This window comes from Camellia sinensis, chromosome 11, assembly GCF_055761805.1.
Source record: "Camellia sinensis isolate YWXY chromosome 11, ASM5576180v1, whole genome shotgun sequence".
Classification (NCBI taxonomy): domain Eukaryota; kingdom Viridiplantae; phylum Streptophyta; class Magnoliopsida; order Ericales; family Theaceae; genus Camellia; species Camellia sinensis.
In genome coordinates, this window is record NC_138971.1 from 169,374,942 (window position 1) to 169,399,138 (window position 24,197).

At 35.9% G+C, this 24,197-nt stretch overlaps 1 protein-coding gene and 1 pseudogene across 1 annotated transcript; both read left to right on the forward strand.

Annotated features, from left to right (window-relative positions):
* Nucleotides 1-11,012: 11,012 nt before the first annotated feature.
* Nucleotides 11,013-11,950, forward strand: LOC114283482 (thaumatin-like protein). Its single transcript, XM_028226305.2, has one exon. The coding sequence runs from the start codon at nucleotides 11,071-11,073 to the stop codon at nucleotides 11,746-11,748; it is 678 nt and encodes a 225-aa protein (XP_028082106.2). The 5' UTR covers nucleotides 11,013-11,070; the 3' UTR covers nucleotides 11,749-11,950.
* A 3,900-nt stretch (nucleotides 11,951-15,850) lies between these two features.
* LOC114283483 (thaumatin-like protein) lies at nucleotides 15,851-22,914 on the forward strand (annotated as a pseudogene).
* The last annotated feature ends 1,283 nt before the right edge of the window (nucleotides 22,915-24,197 follow it).

The following is a 24,197-nucleotide window of genomic DNA, read 5'->3' on the forward strand; positions in this document are numbered from 1 at the left end:
TTGGAAAATTGGTTTATATAGGTTTATTTTGGATCAATTTTAAACTCAAAATTGAGTGGGTCCCGAACGTCTTTTAGGGCGGGTCTAAAGAGGTGAAGTGTTTCTTGTCACGTGGCAAGTCACACGGTGAAGACGATTCGTCAAAACCATTTATGAGTGAATGGGAACATGACGTCGTTTTCGGGTTCGTGAAATGGACATTTAAAGTTTTTAATGTGGGTTTTCTTGTGAGGCTTATCCCACATTGAAACTTTAAGAGAATTTTGTTGAGTTTATAAGCTCTAGCCTACAACACTTGGGTTGGGCCCCAAGGGACACCCCAAGTTTGTAGAAAGGGGGAGTTATGGACAAAGTGAATCTTAGCCCAAATCACCACACCCGCGCTACCGCCGTCCGTTTGGCTGGGTCGGTTCTAATATTAATTTTTTGAACAAAATTCTTTTGAATTTGTTTCAAAAAATTATTACGGAATTTAATTTCAAATTTGAATTTGAAATTCAAATTTTTTCCATAATTTGTGTCTCTTCCTCATTCCTCAACTAATTCAATTTTCGAACAGATTTTAACTACCGAAACTGTACAGCAGTTTTCAGACTGTTTTCCAGACAGATTCGGTTATGTAACTGTTGTGTATTTGTTTGAAATATATTGCACCTGTTCGGTTTAAACTTATATCTGTTCCAGGTTTGTTTTACACTTGTTCGGCCCTATTTAATCCAGCACTGTCCAACAGTTTTGGCCCCCCGGAAAAAACAGTTTGAAATCTCTTTCCCTGCTGCCCAAATTTCATTTGTATGCATTACTCTTCATTTTAGTTTTAGAATAAAATTCAGAGAGTTAGAACACGGGTTTAGTTCGCCGAACAAATTGTTTGGAGTGCTACTACAATTTGTGAAGATCATTGTATCCTGGGAGACAGACGCCACTCAACCGTAAGCACCGTAGCGGGGCGAATCTGTCTTAAGGACAGAGTGTCACACACTCGGCTTGATCTTTTAATTTTAATTTGGTTTGATAAATAAATTCGGTACGTTATTTATTTATTTTGTTTGATTTAGTTTCAATTTATTTTATTTACACAGAAGATTGTTCCAACAGTTTGACTCGACATGCGGCGAACTAGAGGATCTCAGATATAAGGCCTTGGCGGCGTTCACGATTGAGAAAGAAGACCGTGATGGAAGAGGAAGAGAAGGTGGGAAGATTTAGTCGAGGATATAATAGTCTGATAAAATATTTAAATAATAAATTTTGTTATTTATGCAAGACTTATAATTATGAGAGGGTTTAGAAAGTATAATTTTTTTCGTAGTTCTTTTAACAATGAAAGGAAGGTAAAGGGAGTTTATAGCCAAATTTCCCATAAAATTTATACGCCAATTTTGCAACAAACCAATGATATCATTTAGATAGATGCAACAGAAAATAACAGGTTTTATAAAAATAAAAATAAAATATTTACCATAACGTAACATACTAACATCTATCATATTATTGAAATGGATTGTGTTTGAAATTTTTAAAAAATTATTATGATATAATATATCATTTAATAAAAAAAAATTATATATAACATTTTTCTATCACTTATCACACATAGCATATCATTTTTTTCACATGAAGTCTAGTAATAATATTTTCTTATACTGTATTTGGTTAGAAATTTGAAAAAAGATTTGAAAATAGGAATTGAAAAGCTTGGTAAGATGTAAATAAAATATACTTATATTTTATCTAATTTTACTTACATTTTTTCTTTTATTTTCTATTTCCAAATCCCCAACCAAACACAACATTAAAATCACTCGTCGTTCTCTCCTTGAAAATTTATATTTCAAAAAATAACAGTGAAAAAGGTGAAGAAATAGATTGAATCACTCTCTCCAGATAAAAAATAGGTGAAAGGGAAAGGAAAATAAAAAATGTATATGAAATTAGAGGAAATGTGAGTATATTTTATTCACATTTCACTATCATTTTTCTTTTCTCTTTTTAAATTTCACCCCAAATCTTTAAACCAAACACAGTCTTAAAAAATGATTGCATGGTAGAGATTGAAATAGTATTATGTGATAGCGTATAAAAAAAACTAGACCATAACTTGATAATTCTAAATAAAAATATGAATTTGTAATTAATATTATTGTTTGGAGACTTTTCCACAAATTCATTGCTCAGTCCATTGTAGTTGGGAATTGGGGTCCTTGTAGTTGTGGTCCCAAATTAATAACGTAGGAGATCAAATTTAGAAGGTTGTGTGACGATAATTTCAATTGAACGTATTGTCGGACACATTCAATTCATTACGGGATTCACTTTTCTAGTCGAATTATTTGTTTTTGTAAGATATTTTAAAAAGATTATTCTTATAAAAAATTATATTGATTGAATAAATGTAACTAGACAATTAGATTATATTTATCGTTACAAAAATAAGTAACAAATATAAATTTTAAAGTAGACCATTCGTTGATTATATTTATGGTTACAATCAGCCAATCAAAATGATTTTTTTGTAAGAATAATATTCTCAAAGTAATGGTGTTATATATATCAATTATTATATTAATTAGTGTATAAAACATGATATAATAATGTAATTTTAAAATTATGGACCTCACCCATTATACAAATTACAAATACTCAAAATTAATAAAACTATATTACATCATCACTTAATATACTAATTAATATATCAATTAATACGTATAACTTTATTCTTTTCAAAAAGGCTACAAAATAAGACCTATCAAAATAGAAAAATAGTTTAGATCACTAAAAGAGGAGCACTAAAGAGCATTAATTTGTCATTTTCCTCTTTGTATTTTGTCGTTTTCCTTTTTTTTTTTATTTTTTAAATGGATGCTAGCTCAATAGAACTGCATTTAAAGCAGCTCTACTAGTGATCTCAATCACCACTGATCAAAATAAATGGCGTAATGAATTCACTGTGGCCCAAGTTTTAAGTGGAGACAACGGAGGTCGAAATTTTAATGTGGGTAAAAATTCAATCTAAATTTTTTTTTTGATCAAGTCCCACATTCCACTTGAGTAATGTTAAAGATTTTTAAAATTTTATTAAAAATTCATCAAATGTCTCATATATGTGTAGAACCCATATTCATGTGAGACATTTGATAGAATTTTTAGAGTTTAACATTTTTTATTATACTTTGACGCGTTGGTAACACTATTCTTATTTTTCTACTTTCCCTTTTGTTTTGTTTTGTTTTTATATTTTTTATTAAACTAGAATTAATAATTTGTTTGTTCTATTATTTTGTTAAAAAAATAAGAATTGATTTTAAAAAAGATTACTTGTTTTTTACAATTATTATATTATTATTTTTTGTTTCACTCTCTATCGCTAATGAAAAATGCATGAGACCCAGTGGGAGTGACTCCCACTACCGGCACTATTTTTTAATTAGTCCATAATTTTTTTTTTATACCAATTGGAGCCCCCCACGTGCAGGGTTGGGGGGCTGGGTCCCAGCATGATTGATGGTCAATTATCAGACACATTATTATTTTGGGCAAATTACATATACACCCCTCGAGGTTTGGCTAAATTACAGATGCCCCTGAGGTTTGAGAAATTACGAATTCCCCCCTGAATACTATATTTGCATAAGAAATTAGAGGGTTATTTGTTATGAAATATAAACCTCAGGGGGCAAATTGTTATGAAAATACAAACCTCAAAGGGCGGGATGTAATTTCCGAAACCTCAGGGGTATCTGTAATTTAACCAAACCTCGAGGGGTGTATATATAATTTGCCCTATTATTTTTGATTTGTGTTGTGTTGCTTATGATTTGCATAGGTTCCCCCAAGTCAAGAAGCCAAATCTATCTATCTCTCTACCTCTATATGTGTATATATATATATTTAAAAATCAACCATTATTTGTTTCAAATATTATAATAATTCTCGAAATTAATTTTGAAAAATTGAAATTAAGGCTTCTATCATGTCCCCAAGCTACCTTATCCTCACTGTGTCTTGTTTGTTTTTGTTGCACCCATAAAATAAAATTATTAAAAAGTAGACTCGTCATATAGTATGTTTCATATATATTTCATACAATTATAATATTTATTTTAAAGTGTCGTGCATGGTATCTTGTGTCTATTTTGTCACCATTCTAAGTTGCAATAATATATAATTTGATGACCTCCAAATTTTATCTGAATTTTGGACTTGGTAAAAAAAATTGAAAGAAAACAAAATAGTGTTTGAATTCTAAATTTGAACAAGGGTTTGCAATACCTATCTAAATTCAAAATTTAAATACAAATTTAAAAAAAAATAAAAAAACCTCGTGAGCTATGCAAAACTTTTGTAGGTAAAAACTTGTTATAATATCGCAAATTTTGAGCAAATTTTTTTACAATTGTAAACAAAAATAAAAAGAAAAAAAAAAATGAAAGAAGAAAGACTTCACCAACATGTTATGACAGGCCCATCCAATATAGGGTTATGATAGCCCCATCCACTTCATTTTGTTGGCTTCAATTCAAGTGGAGCCAAACACCTATTTGATGCTGTAGATTGGTACATTATCTAAGCAAAATTTCCACAAAGTCTACAATAATCACGGGTCATTCTATGGGAATAGGGACAATCGTTATTGTTGTGTAGTTTTTTAATCTATTTTGATTTTTATTTTAATAATTTATTTTATAAACATATTCAATATAATATATTCATAAAAAATTAAGTTGATCGAATATCGATAACTCTTTCATCAAATAATCTTTATATCTAAAAAAATGACTAGTAAGTTTGCTTTTAAGAATAAAATTTAATATAAATGTGTTTTGATGAGAAAAACTATCGATATTTGATTAATATTATATTTCATAAGTATTTTATACTTGATATATTTTAAAAAATAAACAGTTCAAATTATCAAAATAGATTCTAAAAAGTAACACAATAGTGGTTGTTGTGCGAGATGCATAAAAGCCACCTTAAATCTCATTTTTAATTATAATTAAAATAATACGGGGACTTACGTGTAGGGCATAATAGGTGAACTTATTGTCCAAATAGATCATATGATAATTAATTGCATTTTTCATCAAATATTATTAAAAAAGTCACTAATTATTAACTTTCAGCGACAATTTAAAATTATCACAAAAAATGTCACTAATGATAAATTTTAGCTCCAGTTTAAAAAAGTCACTAATTTTCAACTTTCAGTGACAATTTGAAAAAATCGTCACATAAAAATGTCATTAATTGTAAGTTTTAGCTATAATTTATAAAAATCATAACAAAAATCAATTGATAATTTTTAGCAACATATATAAAAAAATCGTCAAAAAAAATTATTTTAACGATGATTTTACTATAACTTATTTTTAATAAGGTTTGATGAGAATTAAATCTAACTCTTAAGACCTGTTGATAATTTACCCAATAATCATTGGGTGTAAGTGACGACCATAATAGTTCAAGAATAAAGATTAAGAGCTCTAATTTTGAAACTCTAACGATGTGACAAGAGAAAAAAAAAAAAACATAAGCACACACATCACATTACATGTGAGTCCCACTCCTTGTCATATCATTAGAGTTCTCTTTACGATTTCAAAATTAGAGATTTCTATCATTGTTGAATAGTCCAATCTCAACTGGGTAGGCCCATATGGCCTACCTAATGTGATCAGTCCATGTGTTGAGCCCAAAAATAAATTTTATCATTTTTTTTTCTTTTTTCTATGACAAATTTGATCGCATTGCAAGCTGCAACACATTAATGACGTCATTTAGAGAGATGCTATAGAAAATAATATGTCCGATCATGCTACGTAGCTCAAATGCCGCGGCTCGAAACGCGGCTCGACACCAAAACGACGTCGTTTTGGTGTCGATTTTGTTTTTTTGTTTTTTTTTTTTTTTTTTTTCCTGGTTTTGCAGAACGAAGAAGAAGAAGGGGGGAGAAGAAGAGAAGGGAGGAGGAGGAGGAGGAGGAGGAGGAGGAAGGAGGGGAGGGGGCCATAAAAACCGGTTTGAGGAGGAGGGGAGGTTGGGCTGCGACGGAGGCGGGGCTGCGACGGAGGAGGAAGCAGCAGCGGCGGCCGGAGCTGCGACGACGGCAGGGCGGGGCGGGGCTGCGACGACGCCGACCTTCTTCCTCTCCCTCCCTTCTCTTTCTCCTCTCCCTCTCTTTCTCTCCCTCTCCCTCTCCCTCTCTTCCTCTCGAGCCATTTCGAGCCTGGTAGCTTCGAGCTACCAGGCATTTTCCTAATACGTCTTTATAAAATAAAATAAAAATGTTTACTAATAACATAACGTCTATCATATTATTGAAATAGATTATGTTTCAAACTTTCAAAATTTTATTACTGCATAACATATCATTTAATAAAAAAAATTTGTACAATATTTTTCTATCACTTGTGACGCGTAGCATATCTCATTATTTTTACATTATAACGCTACCTGGTTAAAATCTCTCTTCATTCTTTCCTTCAAAATTTATTTTTCAAAAAATAACAGTGGAAGAGGTGAATATATGGATTGAATCACTCTCTCCTAATAAAATGAATAAGAATTTTACTTAGAAAATGATTGTGTGGTACAGATTAAAATGGTGTTATGTAAGGTCTTGTATAGAAAAGATTTAGACCATAACTTGATGGGTTCTACTATGGTGTGCAACCCACTTACGGTTGCACACCATATGCAACCCAATTGTTGCCATTAAAGGGTGTAAGTGTAAATGTGTAAATGCAAAAATAGAAGGGTGTAGGTGCCTTGCATACCATATGTAAGGCACACCTAAGAAAAGTCGTAACTTGATAATCTGAATAAAATTCTGATTAAAAATTATGAATTTGTAATATTACTATGGGGAGACTTTTCCACCATTAATATTGTCTATCCATTTGTAGTTGTGGTCCAAGGTTAATAATGTAGGAGGAGATCATTAAATTTTAGGGAAAATGTTTGCGATCCCCACAAAAGAGGATTTTCACAATTTTCATTGATGTATTGATTGTTGATATGTTTGAATTTTTTTTAGAGGTTGTGTCTAACAGTGACATGAATGGTTTAGATCATTTTTGGAATTGTGGAGTTGTGTTTTGTGGGGGTCTCTATCATTACTGAAATTTTAGAAGGTGGTTTGTCTCAAGTAATAATTTCAATTCGAGGGTATTGTCGGGTCAAATTAAACTTATCATGGGACTCATTTTGATAATTAATTTGTTCATCTTGTAGGATATTTTGAAAAGATTATTCATACAAAAAATTATATTGATTGGATAACTGTAACCAGAGAGATCAGATTACATTTATCGTTAAACAAAATAAACAACTAATATGATTTTTAAAGACAAATCAATATTTTGAAAACATATATGATTTGATCATGTTGTTATGAATAATATTCTCAAAAAAATTTTTATAAAATAAATAATTTGAATTATTAAAATGAGCCTGTGCCGAACTCACGGTAGTCCAATTTTTAAGTGGAAACATCCAAATTGGTGGGCTAATTTTTAGAATCAAGATCCTCTCCTTGCATTTTCTCCTTGCATTTCTTACTTGCAAGGCTATTGGGCCCATTTTTAGGCCTAATTTTGATAATCCGAACTGTTCATATTTTAAGATTTGTTTAGTATATCATATGTGCAAAAAATCAAGTTGATCGGATATCAGAAAGTATGTGTTCAGAAAACTGTTTACTAAATTCTTTAAAAAAATAGATTTTAGTTCGAGTTTTCCAAACACATACTTTCTGATATCCGATCAACTTGATTTTTTACAAGTATGATATATTGAACAAATCTTAAAATATAAACGGTTCGGATTATCAAAATTGGGCCTAAAAGTGAGCCCAATGGCCCTACAAACAAAAAATGCAAGGAGGAAATGCAAGGGGATCCTAATTCTAATTTTTAGGAAAACATCCAAATCTGTTTTTTTTTTTTTTTTTAACCGGATCAAGTTGCTTATTTCACAACCATCTAAAAATAAATTCGCATATTCCACAACCATCTAAAAATAAATTCGCATATTCCACTGTGACTTGTTAGGAATAATTCTGCAACGTGATTCTTGTTTTGTCAACTTTTGATTTTATTTATTTTTATTAAACTAGAATTGATAATTTATTTGTTCTATTATTTCGTTTAAAAATAAAAAGAATTGATTTTAAAAGAAAAAGTTTTTCATTTGGTTAAAATTTTTTTTTCGTCTTTCACGCACTACTTCTAGCCACTGGCGCCTTGTGCCAGTATCCAGCCACCTTCCGACCATTGTTAGTTAGATCTGAAGAGCTTCAACAACCAGCAGTAACGAGTAGGCGTGTAAATTTGGTCCGGCTTATTTGTGCTCGGGCTTGGGCTCGAGCCAGCCCATATTGAGCCTCATGGGCTCCCGCCAAAATACCGGCCGGGTCGGGCCACTAGCCAAAAAAATTGGGCCCAGTCCAAACTCAGGGGTATTCAGGCCTTGAGTAGGTCGGTGGGCTAGACTTGGCCTCGGACTTGGCAGACCTGATCTTTTTTTTTTGTTTTTTAAAATTTTTTCTACCAAAATTTTATTATTTTTCACTAAAAAATGCACTGGATCTCTGGCGGGCCGGGTCTTGAGTGGGTCTTAAACGAGCCGATGAGCTGGGCTGGGCTTCAAAATGATAGCTCAGGCCCAAGCCCAGAGGCTCCGGCCTAAATGGGTCGAGCCCATCCTGGGCCGTAGACGAGGTTTTAACAGACCACGAGCCGCAGGCGATTTTTATATTCCTAGTCACGAGCTATCTCCCATCGTGGACTACCATATCTATTTACTCTCTACAGCCTACTATCACATTTGACAACTCATCAACTATGTTTTTTTTTTTTAAAAAATAATATATAAGTTCACTTTTTAGATTTATTTTTTAGACTCATGTGTTAAGAAGTTAATTGGTCGATAATTAGAAAATATTTAATTATCAACCAATCAATTTCTTAACACATTCTAAGAAGTGAGTTTAACTTTTGGGCCTGAATATATATATATATATATATATATATATATATTTTAAAGAAAAAAACTTTATTTTGTTTACTAAGAAATGCATCTTCCCGGCAACTTCATAACAGTGTTTGGATTTGTATTGTTTGTTCATGATTTGCATTAGTTCATAACAGTGTTTGCATTTGTTCAACACTTGTGTGTTTTAAATATTATAATAATTCTGAAAATTAACCTTGAAAAATTATAAAATTAAGGCTCTTACCGTGCCCTAAAGTCCTGCCTTATCCTCACAGTATCTTGTGTGTTTTTGTTATACTCATAAAAAAAAATTATTAAAAAATAAACCCGTCATATAGTACGTTTCATATATGTTTTAAATGACTATAACACTAATTTTAAAATGTCAGTTTATATCACTATCCTAAGTTGTAATAATATAGCGTAATGACATTCAAACTTTGTTCTGAATTTTGGATTTGAATAACTATAACACTAATTTTAAAATGTCAGTTTATATCACTATCCTAAGTTGTAATAATATAGTGTAATGACATTCAAACTTTGTTCTGAATTTTAGATTTGAATAAGGATTTGTAATTCGTATCTAAATTCAGAGAAATTATTCAATACTCCCGGAGCACCACGTGTCCATACTTCAAACCAATTATCAATTAGTTAGTCTCATGTTGTTTCCCCATCCCCAACATAAATCGTGGGCCCTTGTGTCTCTCTACCAATCAAAACCTGATGGAGCACCACGTGTCCATACTCCGAGAGTACTGAATAATCACCCCTAAATTCAAATACAAATTTAAAATTATAAAAAAGAAGAAGAAAAACTCGTGAGTTATGCAGAACTCTTGTAAAGTAAAAACTTGTTATAATATGGTAAATTCTTAGCAAATTTTTTTCAACAATGTTAGAGGGTCATAATTTTTGTGACCACAATGACTTAAAACTGTCAAAACGACGTCGTTTTGGCATGTTTTGCACCCAAAATGAGGTCGTTTTGACAATTTGAACCATTGTGGCCATAAAAATTGTGAACCTCAAACATTTTCTAATTTTTTTTACAATTGTAAGCAAAAATAAAAAGAAAAAATAAATAAATGAAAGAAAGAAAAAAGACATCACCGACACGACTATGACAGCCCGTCCACTATGACAGCCCATCCTATGACTATTTATTTCTCCAATTTGTTGGCTTAAAGTCCAGCCAAACACTTATATAATACTGTAGTACATGTACATCATCTAAATTTTCACAAAAGAAAGAGCCATGATAGAGACTACTCTAATCACTAGTCCCATCATTCTGCACACACGTGACGAATGATGATTGAAAGAGCAAAAAAAATATATATATATAACCAATGAGAAAGAGAAGGGATCAAAGGGGTGGGGACAAAAGGGCCGAAACATTTTTGCAAAAGAAAACTACAAAAAGTAAGGGTCACAATGGGAATAGGCTGTATAGCCCACTGTTGTGCAGTATTTTAGGTTTATTTTTGATCTTATTTTGATAATTTAAATTATTTATTTTTAAGATATATTGAGTATAATATATTCTCAAAAAGATCAAATTGTCAAAATATGTTCTACTCGATATATCTTAAAAAATGAATGATTCAGATTATCAAAATAAGACCTAAAATAATCCCAAAAAGCAGTAGAACATTGGCTATTGTAAGGCCCAAATACCATTCGTGTTTGTACTGAAAAAATAATAAGTTATAATCAAACACTATATAAGGTATAACAAAGATCTTTTTAATTACAATCAAAATAATAATCACAACAGATCATAATCAGCATTACAATATGTCATAACTAACACCATGATAAATTATAACCGAATGATTAATAAATTATAACTAATACCATAATAAAATATAATAAAAGACCACATATTGTAACTTACCCAACCCATAAAATTTCCCAAGCAGAATTTCCACAAAAGATAACAACAAAAAAGCACTCACACAAACCAACCCTTGACCATCTTACTCCTATAAATAACCATGCCACAAAACCACAACTTATGGAACTCAAATACATCCCAATATTGCTCCCAATCCATATACCCAAAACATGAACTTCTTTAAATCTCTTTCCCTTCCCATTTTCTTTTTCATTGCTCTCCTCTCCACCTACAGCCATGCAGCCACTATCAACATCATAAACAATTGCCCTTTTACTGTTTGGGCTGCTGCCGTACCCGGTGGTGGTCGACAACTTGACCGCGGCCAAACATGGGCCATCAACCCTCCTGCAGGCACAAAGGGAGCCCGGGTATGGGCCCGGACCGGCTGCACCTTTGATGGAACAGGTCGGGGCAGGTGCCAGACCGGTGACTGTAACGGGCTCCGCGAGTGCCAAGCTTATGGTGCACCCCCTAACACACTAGCTGAATATGCACTAAACCAATTCAACAACTTAGACTTCTTTGACATATCCCTGGTGGACGGGTTCAATGTGCCGATGGATTTTAGCCCTACCTCCAATGGGTGCACCCGGGGTATCAAATGTACTGTGGATATAAAAGGGCAGTGCCCGAATGAGTTGCGGGCACCGGGCGGGTGTAATAACCCGTGTACCGTATTTAAGACCGATCAGTATTGTTGCAATTCTGGAAACTGTGGACCCACAAATTATTCAAGGTTTTTCAAGGATAGATGCCCAGATGCATATAGTTACCCTAAGGATGATCAGACAAGCACATTTACTTGCAATGGGGGAACCAACTATAAGGTTGTGTTTTGCCCTTAAATTCCATTTTGATAGTACTTATGCAAGTAGTGGTACTAGTGTTCCACAATAAGAGCTTTGGGATCCATTAATGAGGATTCAAAGCTTATGAAGAATAAATTCAAGCACATGTAGTGATGTGCACATGTATTTGTAACCTATGGTTGTAATAAACATAAACCTAATCGGGCATGAATATAGAAAAAATTTCTTGTTTGGATAATTTATGACTTTATTTGAGTCTTTTCTCTGTGTCATTCGCATTTGTTATTAATACAGTAGTAACACATCACAAAATAAATAAAATAAGATGAGATAATATGATTATCATATTAATATTGAATTTTTATACCCAATTTACTTACCATTTAATTTGTCAGCATCGCAATGGTGTAATAGACTCCACTTTTTTGCTGATAAAAATAAATAAATAAATAAATAAAAATAATCCATTTCTTCGTAGGTAGTGTATCAATACATAGGTCACATGCAAAGTGTCATGCTAAATGATTTAGTAAATTTAACATAAAACTTTAATCATCTTAATTTTACAACAAAGTCTCTCGCATGAGCAATAGAGAGAGATGGCCTTATTATACATTATAGTTTTTGTTTGGGAAGAGTTAAAATATCTTGATTTTTTAAACTATTTTAATCTCTTTTGGTTTTATTATTGACTTTTTTGACTTTTGTAAGAGAAAAAGTACAATGATTATGGTTTGGATATGATATTTTATCTTATTGACATATGCAGTCCTTTGTGCTTTTTTAGCAGAAAAATCAAAACCAAACATAGTAAGTCATGTCTTAATTAAACTCTTTACAATACTCAACATGTAATAGTTTTAAGGGATCAAATTTTTTGTTCTAAAAAATACAGATTTATTGTAAATAATATTTAGAGACTAATTTCTGTTATCATGAGAATAATAGTAAAAAAAAAGTAATCCCAAAAATTTTAAAAAAGACTCTTAACGACAAAATTTTAAAAATATCGCTAATAAATAAAAAAAAATGAACAAAATAATTTGATCTCAAAAGGATAGTAATTGTTGTAATCTAAACATTTTCTCAATCGTTCATATTTATTAAAATAAAAATTCAATGATAAAAAAATTGTAAAAAAAAAAAAAGAAAAAAGAAAAAAGGTGATTGGATTTTGAATTTGTGAAGGATTTACATTTTCTCTCTAAATCCAAGATTCAAAGCCAACTTATTAATTAAGGAATAGCTTGTTGTGGGTCATGTAAAGCTCTCTTGTAGGAAAAAAAACTTTATAGACTATTCTAGCTTCTTCTTCTTCTTTTTATATATTTTTTTGAAAATATTTTTTACAATTGTAAACACGGAAAAAAAGCAAATAAATAAATAAAGGATAGAAAATAAAGAGAAAAAAAATTCATGGACTTGGTTGTTTGTATCTCTTCATTTGTTGATTTATCTTCAAGTCAAGCCAAACAATTTCATCATCATCTACCAAAATTCCATAAAATTTCCACAAAAATTAATTATGTATTCACACTCCTACACACCAACATATGGTCACCCTCCTCCTATAAATACTGTGACAACCCTCACCTCTGATTAGCGTTAATCTATGCTTAAGCATGATAAGCAATTGATTAAGATGAAATTCTAATTTGATTACATGAGTGTGTTATTTAGAATGCATTTCTATCTGTTTGTTACTGAATGATCTGTTCATGTTTTAATTTTCAAATTACGAATTGAAAGCCTTATTGGCGACCGATTTAGAAATTGATTGGTGTTACATGCTAATTAGGATTTATAGAATTTTATGGTATGTTTAATTAAAATTCAATTTGGAATGACTAAATAGGAATAAATAATGCTAAATTAATTGAATCTAGGATTATTACATGTTTGCGATTGAGTGGATTAATTCAAGACTAACTCTTTTCCACTTCATATATGTTTGATACATCATCTTTTCCATTCTCTAGACCAAAAACGTGAGAGAGAGAGAGAGAGAGAGAGAGAGAGTGTTGGAAGAAAAATTGATTCAACAAGAGATTGGCTTGAAACTTAGAGGAAACTGAAGAAAACTTGAGAGATTAGGCTTCTATACTTGGAATTCAAGACTTAAGGTAGGAAATTCATTTCCTTAATTGTAAATTTAAGTTGTTGCATGCATGATTCATGGAAAAATTGGAGATTAGAATCAAGAATTAGCTTAAAGTGTTGATTCGAGAGTCCATTCATACATGCATGTCCATATTATTGAATCTTGAGATCATTTTCATGTGAATTTCCACATGCATATCCATGTTATGGTTATACTCTAGAAATTCACCATGTTTTTTATGTCAATCTTGCATTTGATCGTGCTTTGGAGCATTAGACTTCATAAGAACTCATGCATGTTATGTTTTTGCATTGTTCTTCTTGTTTACATTTAAATTTGTGCTCAAATTGTCACACCTTTGGGCTTGATTTATGAAATGATCTTAAAAACATGTGGTATTATGGGTTTCTAAGTGTTTTCCAGAAAATTGGCTCCAAAGGATGAGTTTTGATATGTTTGATTCTTGGGTTGAGCTTTGGGAGCAAATCTGGAAAACCCAGATTTTGGCTTCCACGATCGAGCGACCACCTTTGTGTTCGGAGCTCCGCTCGAGCGACGGAATGCTGGCTCGAGCGTAAATTGCAAGCTCTCAGGTTTTTGCATGTGCAGACGCACGCTCGAGCGACGAACTATGCCTCACGCTCGAGCGAGCATTGAACAGAGAATTTTAGCAACCAGTACTTTTCATGTTTTTGCAGACCGCTCGAGCGAGGGAGTCTGCGCTCGAGTGACTTTTCTGTTTCGGTGGGCTCGCCACGTTCGAGCGAGACCCCTGTTTTTAGCAAGTTTTGAAAAATGTTGTTAAGTGCATTTTTGCATCCTCATCCCATCCTAGGCATTCCTAGGCCATGTTTAAGGCATCGTAATGAGCATATTGATGTAGAACCATACCGAGTCAAGTTAGGGGCTAAGTTATTAATCCCGAGTGTGTAATTTAGTGTGTGTTCGTTCTGCAACTATGTAGGGTTGGCATCCGAGGACGCTGATTAGCTTGCCTATAGCCCAGTACTCGGTGAGTAACGATGTTGTAAAGATATGTTCAATTATAAATGTTTTCTGAACGATTGACTATACTGTTTTCTGAAATGACATCGTTTACTGAATGAATATTTGTCCTATTTTATGAACTGTACTCGTGGCATCCATAGCAACTTACTGTTACTGTTACTGCTACTGTACTATTACTGTTACTGTTACTACTACTGTTACAGAGATCTCTGTCAGTTCCAATGTTTGGAACCAATACTGTATACTGTTTCGATGGCCATCAACTGACTGTTCGGTCTATTCAGACCTACTGTACTGTCCTGCTATTGAATGTACCACGTATGATTGATATGATTTCTAAATGACTAGTAGGGCATGAGATATGAACCACTGATTAAATAACTGATTTACTGATGCAAATGACTTTTTTAATTACTGAAAGGACATTCATTCTTAACCCTTTTACACAGTTGTTATTCACTGGGTTTTACCTCACAATTTATATATGTATGTAGGTAGCCAGGCACCAAACCGAAGCTAGAAGCGTCGAGTTAAGCTTATGTTTTGTCCAGCCAACCGTTGTGCCTGACTTCGAGGTTTCGAGTCTGCTCAAGCCAAGGTTGTTTTTGGGGTGCTTCAGATTCACCCTTTTGTCCCTGTTTTGTACTGACTGAATAAGACTTGATTATACAGTTATGGTAAAGGGACTGGGTCCCTAACCTGTTTGTTATGTGCATTTGATATGTATGTATGTTCATGGTTATGAATGTGGTTTTGTCCATAAAGGACTTTTTCTATTCTGATTTTCACGGCTCATTAGACATCTTTTATTTACTGTTTGGCTTCTGCCAGCCCTTTACTCTGTACTATTGTCATTACTGTTAAGCAGGCCTTTGGTAATCACGGATTACTGGCCGGTTATGATGCTAAACCCTTAGGGACAGGTTTAGATCGTGACAAATACAAAACTTATTCTCTCAAAATTCCACAAACCACCACCTAATTGATCCCAAATATATCTATAGTTCCCACTCCACATAGTCCCCAAACATGAGCTTTTTCAAATCTCTCTCCCTACCCATTTTGCTTCTCATTTCTCTCATCTTCATTTACACCAATGCAGCCAATATCGATATTATAAATAGTTGCCCTTATACTGTTTAGGGAGCAGCTGTGCCTGGTGGTGGTCGACAACTTGATGGGGGCCAAACATGGACCATCAGCCCCGCCCCAGGCACAATGCAAGCCCGAGTATGGGCCCGAACCGGTTGCTTCTTCGATGTAGCAGGTCGAGGTGGGTGCCAGACTGGTGACTGCAATGGGCTCCTAAAGTGCCAAGCCTATGGTAAACCACCTAACACACTAGCCGAATATGCACTAAACCAATTCAACAACTTGGACTTCTTTGACATATCCCTGGTGGACGGGTTCAATGTGCCGATGGAATTTAGCCCTACTTCCAATGGGTGCACTCGGGGCATCAAATGTAATGCGGATATAAACGGGCAATGCCCGAATGAGTTGCGGGCCCAGGGCGGGTGTAATAACCCGTGTACAGTATTTAAGACCGATGAGTACTGTTGTAATTCTGGAAGCTGTGGACCCACAAATTATTCAAAATTCTTTAAGGATAGGTGCCCAGATGCCTATAGTTACCCCAAGGATGATCAGACTAGCACATTTACGTGCCCTACGAGTACCAACTATAAGGTTGTGTTTTGTGCACCTTAAAAAACATAAGGTTTTTGATTGATAGTATGGAAGTATAGTAGTACTGTTACATAATAAGAGCTTTTTTGGGATCCATTTATGAGGATTCAAAAGTTATGGAATAACAAACATGCACATGTAGTGATTGACCTATGGTTGTATTAAACCATAATGTTCATGGAAATGGAAAATAATTTTGTATTGTATGGTATGGATATAAATGGTGGACAATAAATCTTATTCACATATTTTAAATTATGAATACTTTTTAAAATTTATTTTTTGAGTACTTATTGTAATTCCATAATCCCTCTTCTCAATCCTTAATATTTAAAAAAAAAAAAAAATCATCACCAGTAAAAAATTGCCTTGCCAAAAACTCTATTTGAGTTATTTTTTATTTTTAAGATGGGGCATTTGAGAGGATAAGTTGACAATACTTTTATCATAAATAAATTACAAAAATGCTGCAATAATGTTTGGGCCACGTTTGGCAGCTAAAATGTTTGCTTCTTTAATGTATGAATTTTTGACGTGGCAAAAAACACTTCATTAGCATTCAAAGACTAATAAAGACAGTCTCCTCCCAAAATAGAAAAATATGAGGAAAATTGAAACAAAAATCCTATATGTCACCAGTTTTTTATGGATTGAAATCCTTTGTCATTAGGCTTTTGTAATAATCTAACAATCTATATTTAAAATGAAATAAACAATGTTATTTTTCAATGTGTGGTAAAAAACAACATGAAACTTTGATGCCTTTTTTTACTTTATTTATTTATATATTACTAGTGGTGAGCACGTGTATTGCATGTAACACGTGATTTTTTTTATCAATTTTTAGTAATATAATTATGTGCGTCTCTTAAATTAGTATGTGATATATATACTAAGTATAGAGATTTGTATGGATAAATTGATTTGTATCCAAAATACAATTAAGTAATAAATTAATAAATACTCGACTGAAGAATTTAAATGATAAATCATAAATGATAAATTTTATAAACATAAACATTAATTTATAACTAGATTGTTGAGATCACAATCTTATCTTAAATAATAAATAATAAAAATGTCTTTTAAGTATATAATATTACACAAATCTTTTTCTATCAATTTCTCACTTCAGTTTTTCATAGTCCATACCTGTATACAATTGAAGGTATAAAATTAATTGCACAATTACATATTTTTGTTTAATAGTTCATCTCATAATACAATTTCATTGAACCTACTATTACATATTATTTGCATACTATTGGTGCAAGAATGCATTAATATCAATATTTAATATATTTTTATACACCAAGAGTTGTTGAGCCTCGTTTTCTGTGCTACAAATATCTTACATGATAAAAAATATAACATTAGTCATTAGCAGATTTTTATTTATGTAGAAAATATAGAATAATTTTTTTAAGAAAATGGAATGATATTGTGCCTTAATATTTCGATTGATATAGGAATTTCATAATTGTTTTCATGATATTTATAAATTCATACTTATAAGCATTTGCACGGTCACTTTTATGAAGTCACATAATTTATTATGTTATCTATAAGTAATCAACATATGACAAAAATTGATCAAAATGTTTTATTTGTTATACTTACTTTTCGTATCATTGAGTTGTTGTGATAATATTTTAGCATTGATGATACAGTAACGATGGTAGGACGGGTTGGACTGATCCACGCTCTTCAAGCCTAATATCCGAATGACCAAGCCCACCAGAGAACCTGCACAGGAGTTCAATGGGGAACAGGAGTCCCCCAGCGAACTCTCCGACGAACAAGTTAAAGAGAGAGAGTGTGGAGTATGTAGATAGATTAGAGATAGAAAAGTTTAACCTTCTTCTTGTCTTCAATGTTTGCTTATATTCTTTGGTAATCATTTCATTGTCCCTTCCGGCTTGTCACCTTGGCCAAAAGTCTATACTGTAGCTTACCTTGTTCAGGGTGAGGGCGTGTTGTCCCGACGGAGAGGTGTTATCGTAATAAATGTAGTGAGGGGCTGCATTAATAGCGATGTGCAGTGACAATCATTTTACAGATCTTTGTCTGCTAATGTGGCTTGCCCTGTGTCTAAATATCATTGGTCCTTTATGCCATGTTTAGGAATGGCAACGGGGCGGGGCGGGGCCGGGGATCACCCTCCCCGTCCTCGATCCCCGATGGTGGAAACTCCCTCCGTCCCCGGTCCCGACCTCGACGGGGAGCTCATCACTACCCCCGCCCCCGCCCCTTAACGGGGATCGGGTTTCCCCGACCCCGAAAAGTCCCCGACCAAAAGAAAAAAAAAATCAGTTCCAAATTTCTTCAACAACAACAACAATCAGATCTAACATCAACAACAATAACAATCTGATGAGCTAAAAAAAAAAATCAAATCTAACACATATATATATAACAGATCTAACATATATATATATATATAACAGATCTAATAGATATATATATAACAGATCAAAAAAATAGATCTGTGTATCTGGATGAAGGAGTGGCGATGGACGACGTCGCGACAGTGGCTGTGGTGTGGCTGTGACTGTGACTGCGACTGCGTCGCGATGGGCTGTGGCTGTGATTAATGATCGACGTCGCGGATACCGATGATCGACGTTGCGATCAGGCCGAGAGTGAGAGAGAGAGTAGAGGGAAGAGAGTGAGAGAGTAGAGGGAGGCGACGAGAGGTGGAGAGCGGATCTGTAAGACAGCATAAGAGAGAGAGTTACAGATCTGTAAATAATAAACATATATATACACAACAATGCTAGAGGGCCACAATTTTTGTGGCCACAATGGCTCAAAACTGCCAAAACGAAAACAACGTTGTTTTGGCAGTTTTGAGCCATTGTGGCCACAAAAATTGTGGCCCTCAAACATTTTCCATATATATATATATATATATATAATAAACAAACATATAGATATATATCTAATAATAAACAAACATATAAACACATATATATATATATATATAATATATATAATATTCAAAGACACAGTCTGTAACCAAACCAAACATATATATATAATATATAAATCGGGGGATGACCGGGGCGGGGAGCGGGGCGGGGGCCGGGGCCGGGCCGGGACCGGGGATGAAATATGTATCACCGTCCCCGGCCCGAATGTCACCGGGGATTTAATTTTGAATACCTTCCCCGTCCCCACGGGGGTATTTTTCGGGTAAAAACCATTCTTATCGGGGACGGGGGGTCGGGTCCCCGTCGGGCCGGGTTCAAATTGCCATCCCTAGCCATGTTGACTTCCAGATGGTGCTGGGCCTTATCAGTTGGATTATGTATTGGGCCCTAGGTGGTGCGCTTGAGTTGTTCATGGTGGGCTGTAGCCTTTATGGGCCTATCCATGTCAGTAGTCCCCCATTCCGGAGTGCAGCTTTAGTCCAACGAAGGGAATAATAAAGAGAATGAGAGTGGTTAGAGATCTGTAGGAGGGGGGCCGACTGATAAAAGTGATTGAGCGTAGGGGCCGATCAAGAGGAGAGCCGACCGCAAAGGGTAACCGAGTGGAGTCGCCGACCACGAGGAGGGCCGACCGCGAGGGGTAACCGAGTGGAGTGGCCGACCATGAGGAGGGCCGACCGCGAGGGGTAGCCGAGTGGAGGGACCGACCATAAGGAGCATCGACTGCGATGGGGGAAGTGGTAGGGGCGGGGCTCAAGAGGTGGCAGGTCACGTGGTGACTTGAAGTGGAAAAGACAGGGTAGGGGAAGGGTGCAGTGAATCGTGGTCGTACACATGGCATCATCTCGTGGTGGGGGAGGTTAGGCGTTGGGCCAGAGGTGAAACAATAGGTCATAATGGGTGTTGAAAAGACAGTTTTGGCGGATGGTTGAAAATTTTTTCAAACTGGCGGCAATTAATTGTGACCCTTGGAATACAGGCAAGCCTTGGGCTTTTGGGATTATACGTTTTACCTACATTTTTTTGAAAAATCAAAACATTCCAAGTGTAGACTCCTTCGTTGCAAGTGATACACCCTTGCGACATTTTTTGAACTTTCTTGCGCCCGCATCCGAAGCCATTCGCAGACACACGACAAAAATGGCCTAGGAAGAAGCTAGAACTACCAGGGTTGATCCCTAGGGAACAATGATGCGGTGGAGTTGGCGGAACAGTACAGGATGGAGAGGCAAGTGGAGAGAGTAGGGGGGCCGGCAGGACCGCCGCGTTCGTTGACATTGATGGCAGCTCCGAAGCCAATCAACCAGGCTGAGCCAGATCACTAGCATACGAAGGCCGACAGGTCGACCGTTACTGCGGGGGAGTTGGAGGGTATGCGCAAAAAATACCAGGTTTCCACAGAAATAGAAATGATGCTACCAACACCAACGGAGAGGCCGTCCGATGCCCGGCCGGGGGAGTTTGCTGTAACAACCCTCGTCACTGTTTACCAAATAACTACTGATTACCGTTAAACTAAAACTGATTATGACTGATTAGTGACCTGAATAAACTACTGAACTGATTGACTGAAATTGGAAACCGAATTGATTGAGTATATGTTAGTTAAATTGCATTCTATCTGTTTGATTGTATGATTATCTGTTCATGCTTATATGTTTAAACTGCTAATTGAAGGCCTTATCGGCGGCCGAATTAAAAACCGATTGATGTTCCATGACCCTCGTAATTAATGTGATTTTATGGTATAATTATCTGAAAATTGATTAGGTATGATTAAATTAGATTAATGGTACCAAATTTCATGAATTGGACTTATTACCAAATTGCCACCTGAGTGGCCCACTACTTGAGCCTTTTTGATCTCCTAATACACTCAACAAAACATTTCTTCTTCCACTTCCTGCACACCACCGAACTAGAGAGAGGAAGTGAGAGAGTGGAATTGTTCTAGAGAATTGGCTTGAAAGGCTTGAAGAGATCATAGGAGATTTGCCTAATTGGACTCCTAAACCTTGAATACAAGCTCTAGGTAAGGATTTTATCTTCTCATTCTTGTGTTTGAACTGGTTCTTGCATGGTTCATGTCTAGTTGTAGAGCTAAGTCATGAATTGGTCCATTAATGGTGAATTGAAGCCCAATCTTTGCATGCATGTTAGTATTGATGGATTTTGAGTTGAGTTCATGGCAAAAGGTTACATGCATGTTCATAATTTTGTAATGGTCCATGTTTTCACCATGTTTTGAAAAGAATTGGCTCCTTAGAGCATCACATTGGAGCTTCAAAATGGTTTGAATTCATGCATGTTTGCATGTTCATATTGTTTTTGGAAAATGGCTTGAAATTGGGTTTGAATTAAACACCCTTGGGCTTTGATTTCTCAAATTGAGTTTTGAATCGTGTTATTCCATGTGTTTATAAGAGTTTTCCAGAAAATGGGCCCAAGAGGATTGGTTTTGATGCTTTTGAGCTTGGTTTTGAACCTGGAGCTCGAATCTGGGATTTCCATATTTCAGTCGTCCGCTCGAGCGGGGGAAGTTCCGCTCGAGCGGGAAAATCGAGCTTCCAGCATCTTGCACTGTTTTACAGTCCGCTCGAGCGGAGGATTGGGCGCTCGAGCGGAGTCATGTCTCAAGCTCGAGCGGGCGTCGAGCGGGGATTTCACCCATCCAGTACTTTTACAGTACGCTCGAGCGGGAAAGTTTACGCTCGAGCGTGTACCTTTGTTTGCCTGTACGCTCGAGCGGGGAAACCTGCGCTCGAGCGGGACTCTATTTTTCTGAAAATCCTGAAAATGCTTTTAAATGTGCATCTTTGCATCCTCATCCCCTTCTAGGCATTTTTAGGCCTAGTTTAAGACATTTAGATGAGGATATCGTTGTAGAACACACCAAGGCAAATTAGGGACTAAGTTATGATATTTCCCAACTGTGTAGCTTAGTGTGTGTTCAACCTGTGAACTGTGTAGGTTTGGCAACTGGGGAGACACGCTCTAGCATACTGTAGCCCAGAACTCTGTGAGTAACAATTGTGTAAAGATATGTTCAACTGATATCTTTTGAATACTGAACTGAACTGTTTACTGAACTGGTATTACTGAATGAATGTATGTCCTTTATTTCTGAACTGTACTGTGGCATCCTTAGCAACTACTATTACTGACTGTTACTGTTACAGAGATCTCTGTCGGTTCCCTCGTGGAACCACTACTGTTTACTGACTGATGGCCATCATTACTGTTCGGTCTTTTAAGACCTACTGTTACTGTTATGCTAATGGATGTACCACATATGACTGTTTACTGTACTGAACAACTGAAATACTGATTGAATTGAACTGTTTTCATTACTGTAAGGACATTCATTCTAAACCCCTTTACGCTTTATGTTATTCACTGGGCTTTAGCTCACTGCTCATATATATATGTAGGTGTACAGGCACCAGATCGGAGCTAGGAGCGTCAGGGTAACTCCAGTTTTGTCAAGCCAGCTTTTGTGCCTCACTGCGAGGTTCCGAGTTACCATGCTATGGCTTAGGGGTGTTTTGTTTGTTTTCCCCCGCCTGTCTTCTTACTGTCTAACTGTTCTGTATAGACTGAATGTTTACCGTACTGTTATCAAGGGATTAGGTCCCTGTACTGTGTGACTGTAAATTCTGTATAGACTGTACTGTTTGTGTATGTATGAATGCATGAAAAATCTTTTGGCATACAGACTGTCACAGCTCAATGGACACTATTTACTTACTGTATTGGCTTCCGCCAGGCCCTGTACTCTGTTTTACTGTATTACTGTTCAGCAGGCCTTCGGTAATCTCGGATTACTGGCCGGTTACGGTGCTAAACCCATAGGGTCGGGTTTGGGTCGTGACATTTGCCCTCTACGAGGAGGCGTTGAAGGATGGGTTGAGGTTGCCGCTTCCGCAGGTAGTAGTGGATGTCTTGAACAGACTGGAAGTGGCGCCAGGTCAACTAATGCCCAATGCGTGGAAGATTGTACTGGCCAGTGCAAGTGCGTGGCCGAAAGCGAATGAGGGGGCGGTTATGACGGTAGACAAGTTTTTTGCGTGCTACAAGGCCTTAGGCCAGCAAGAAACTTGGGTCACTTTGCAGGCAACGGCAGGGAGGGGTTTGGTGGCAGGATTACCGTCATCAATTAAGGGATGGAGGCCGCGGTGGTTCTACGTGTCTGCGAATAGGGGAGTGGGGGTGCGCATGGTGTGGAGAGTACCTACCAAGTCTGTGGAGCCAAAGCTGGGGGCCACAGCGGAGGAGAGGGTGAAAAAGGTGAAGGCCTATAAGGACAAGGAGGGCGTTAAGTGGGATGATCTTATCCAGCCGTCTGCTTTGTTTGCAGCAGGATTGGGCCCTCAGCCGATCGGTGGAGATCTGGCACCCGAAGAACTAGAGGCAAGAAGAAAGGCGCAGGAGGCGGAAGATCGGACCATTTTTGCCAGGGCCCAAAAATTCAAGGAGATGTAGTTAGGCCCACCACCAAAACCGATCGCAAGGGAAAGAATCTGACCGCGCCCCAAGCCGCTGAGGGAAAAAGACTTGGACAGTTTTGAGCCGCGACTGCCCCCCGTGGACCCAGTGAAGGAAAGGGCAAACAAGGAGGGGGAGGTCTTGAAGAAGAAGAAGAAGAGGAGGGTTGCCCCTGAGGGGGCCTCAGATGCGCCTAGGTCGAAGAAGGCCAGGTTGAGTGGTGAAGGCATTCCGATGGTGGAGAAGAGAGGGGAAAAAGGGGTGGAGGC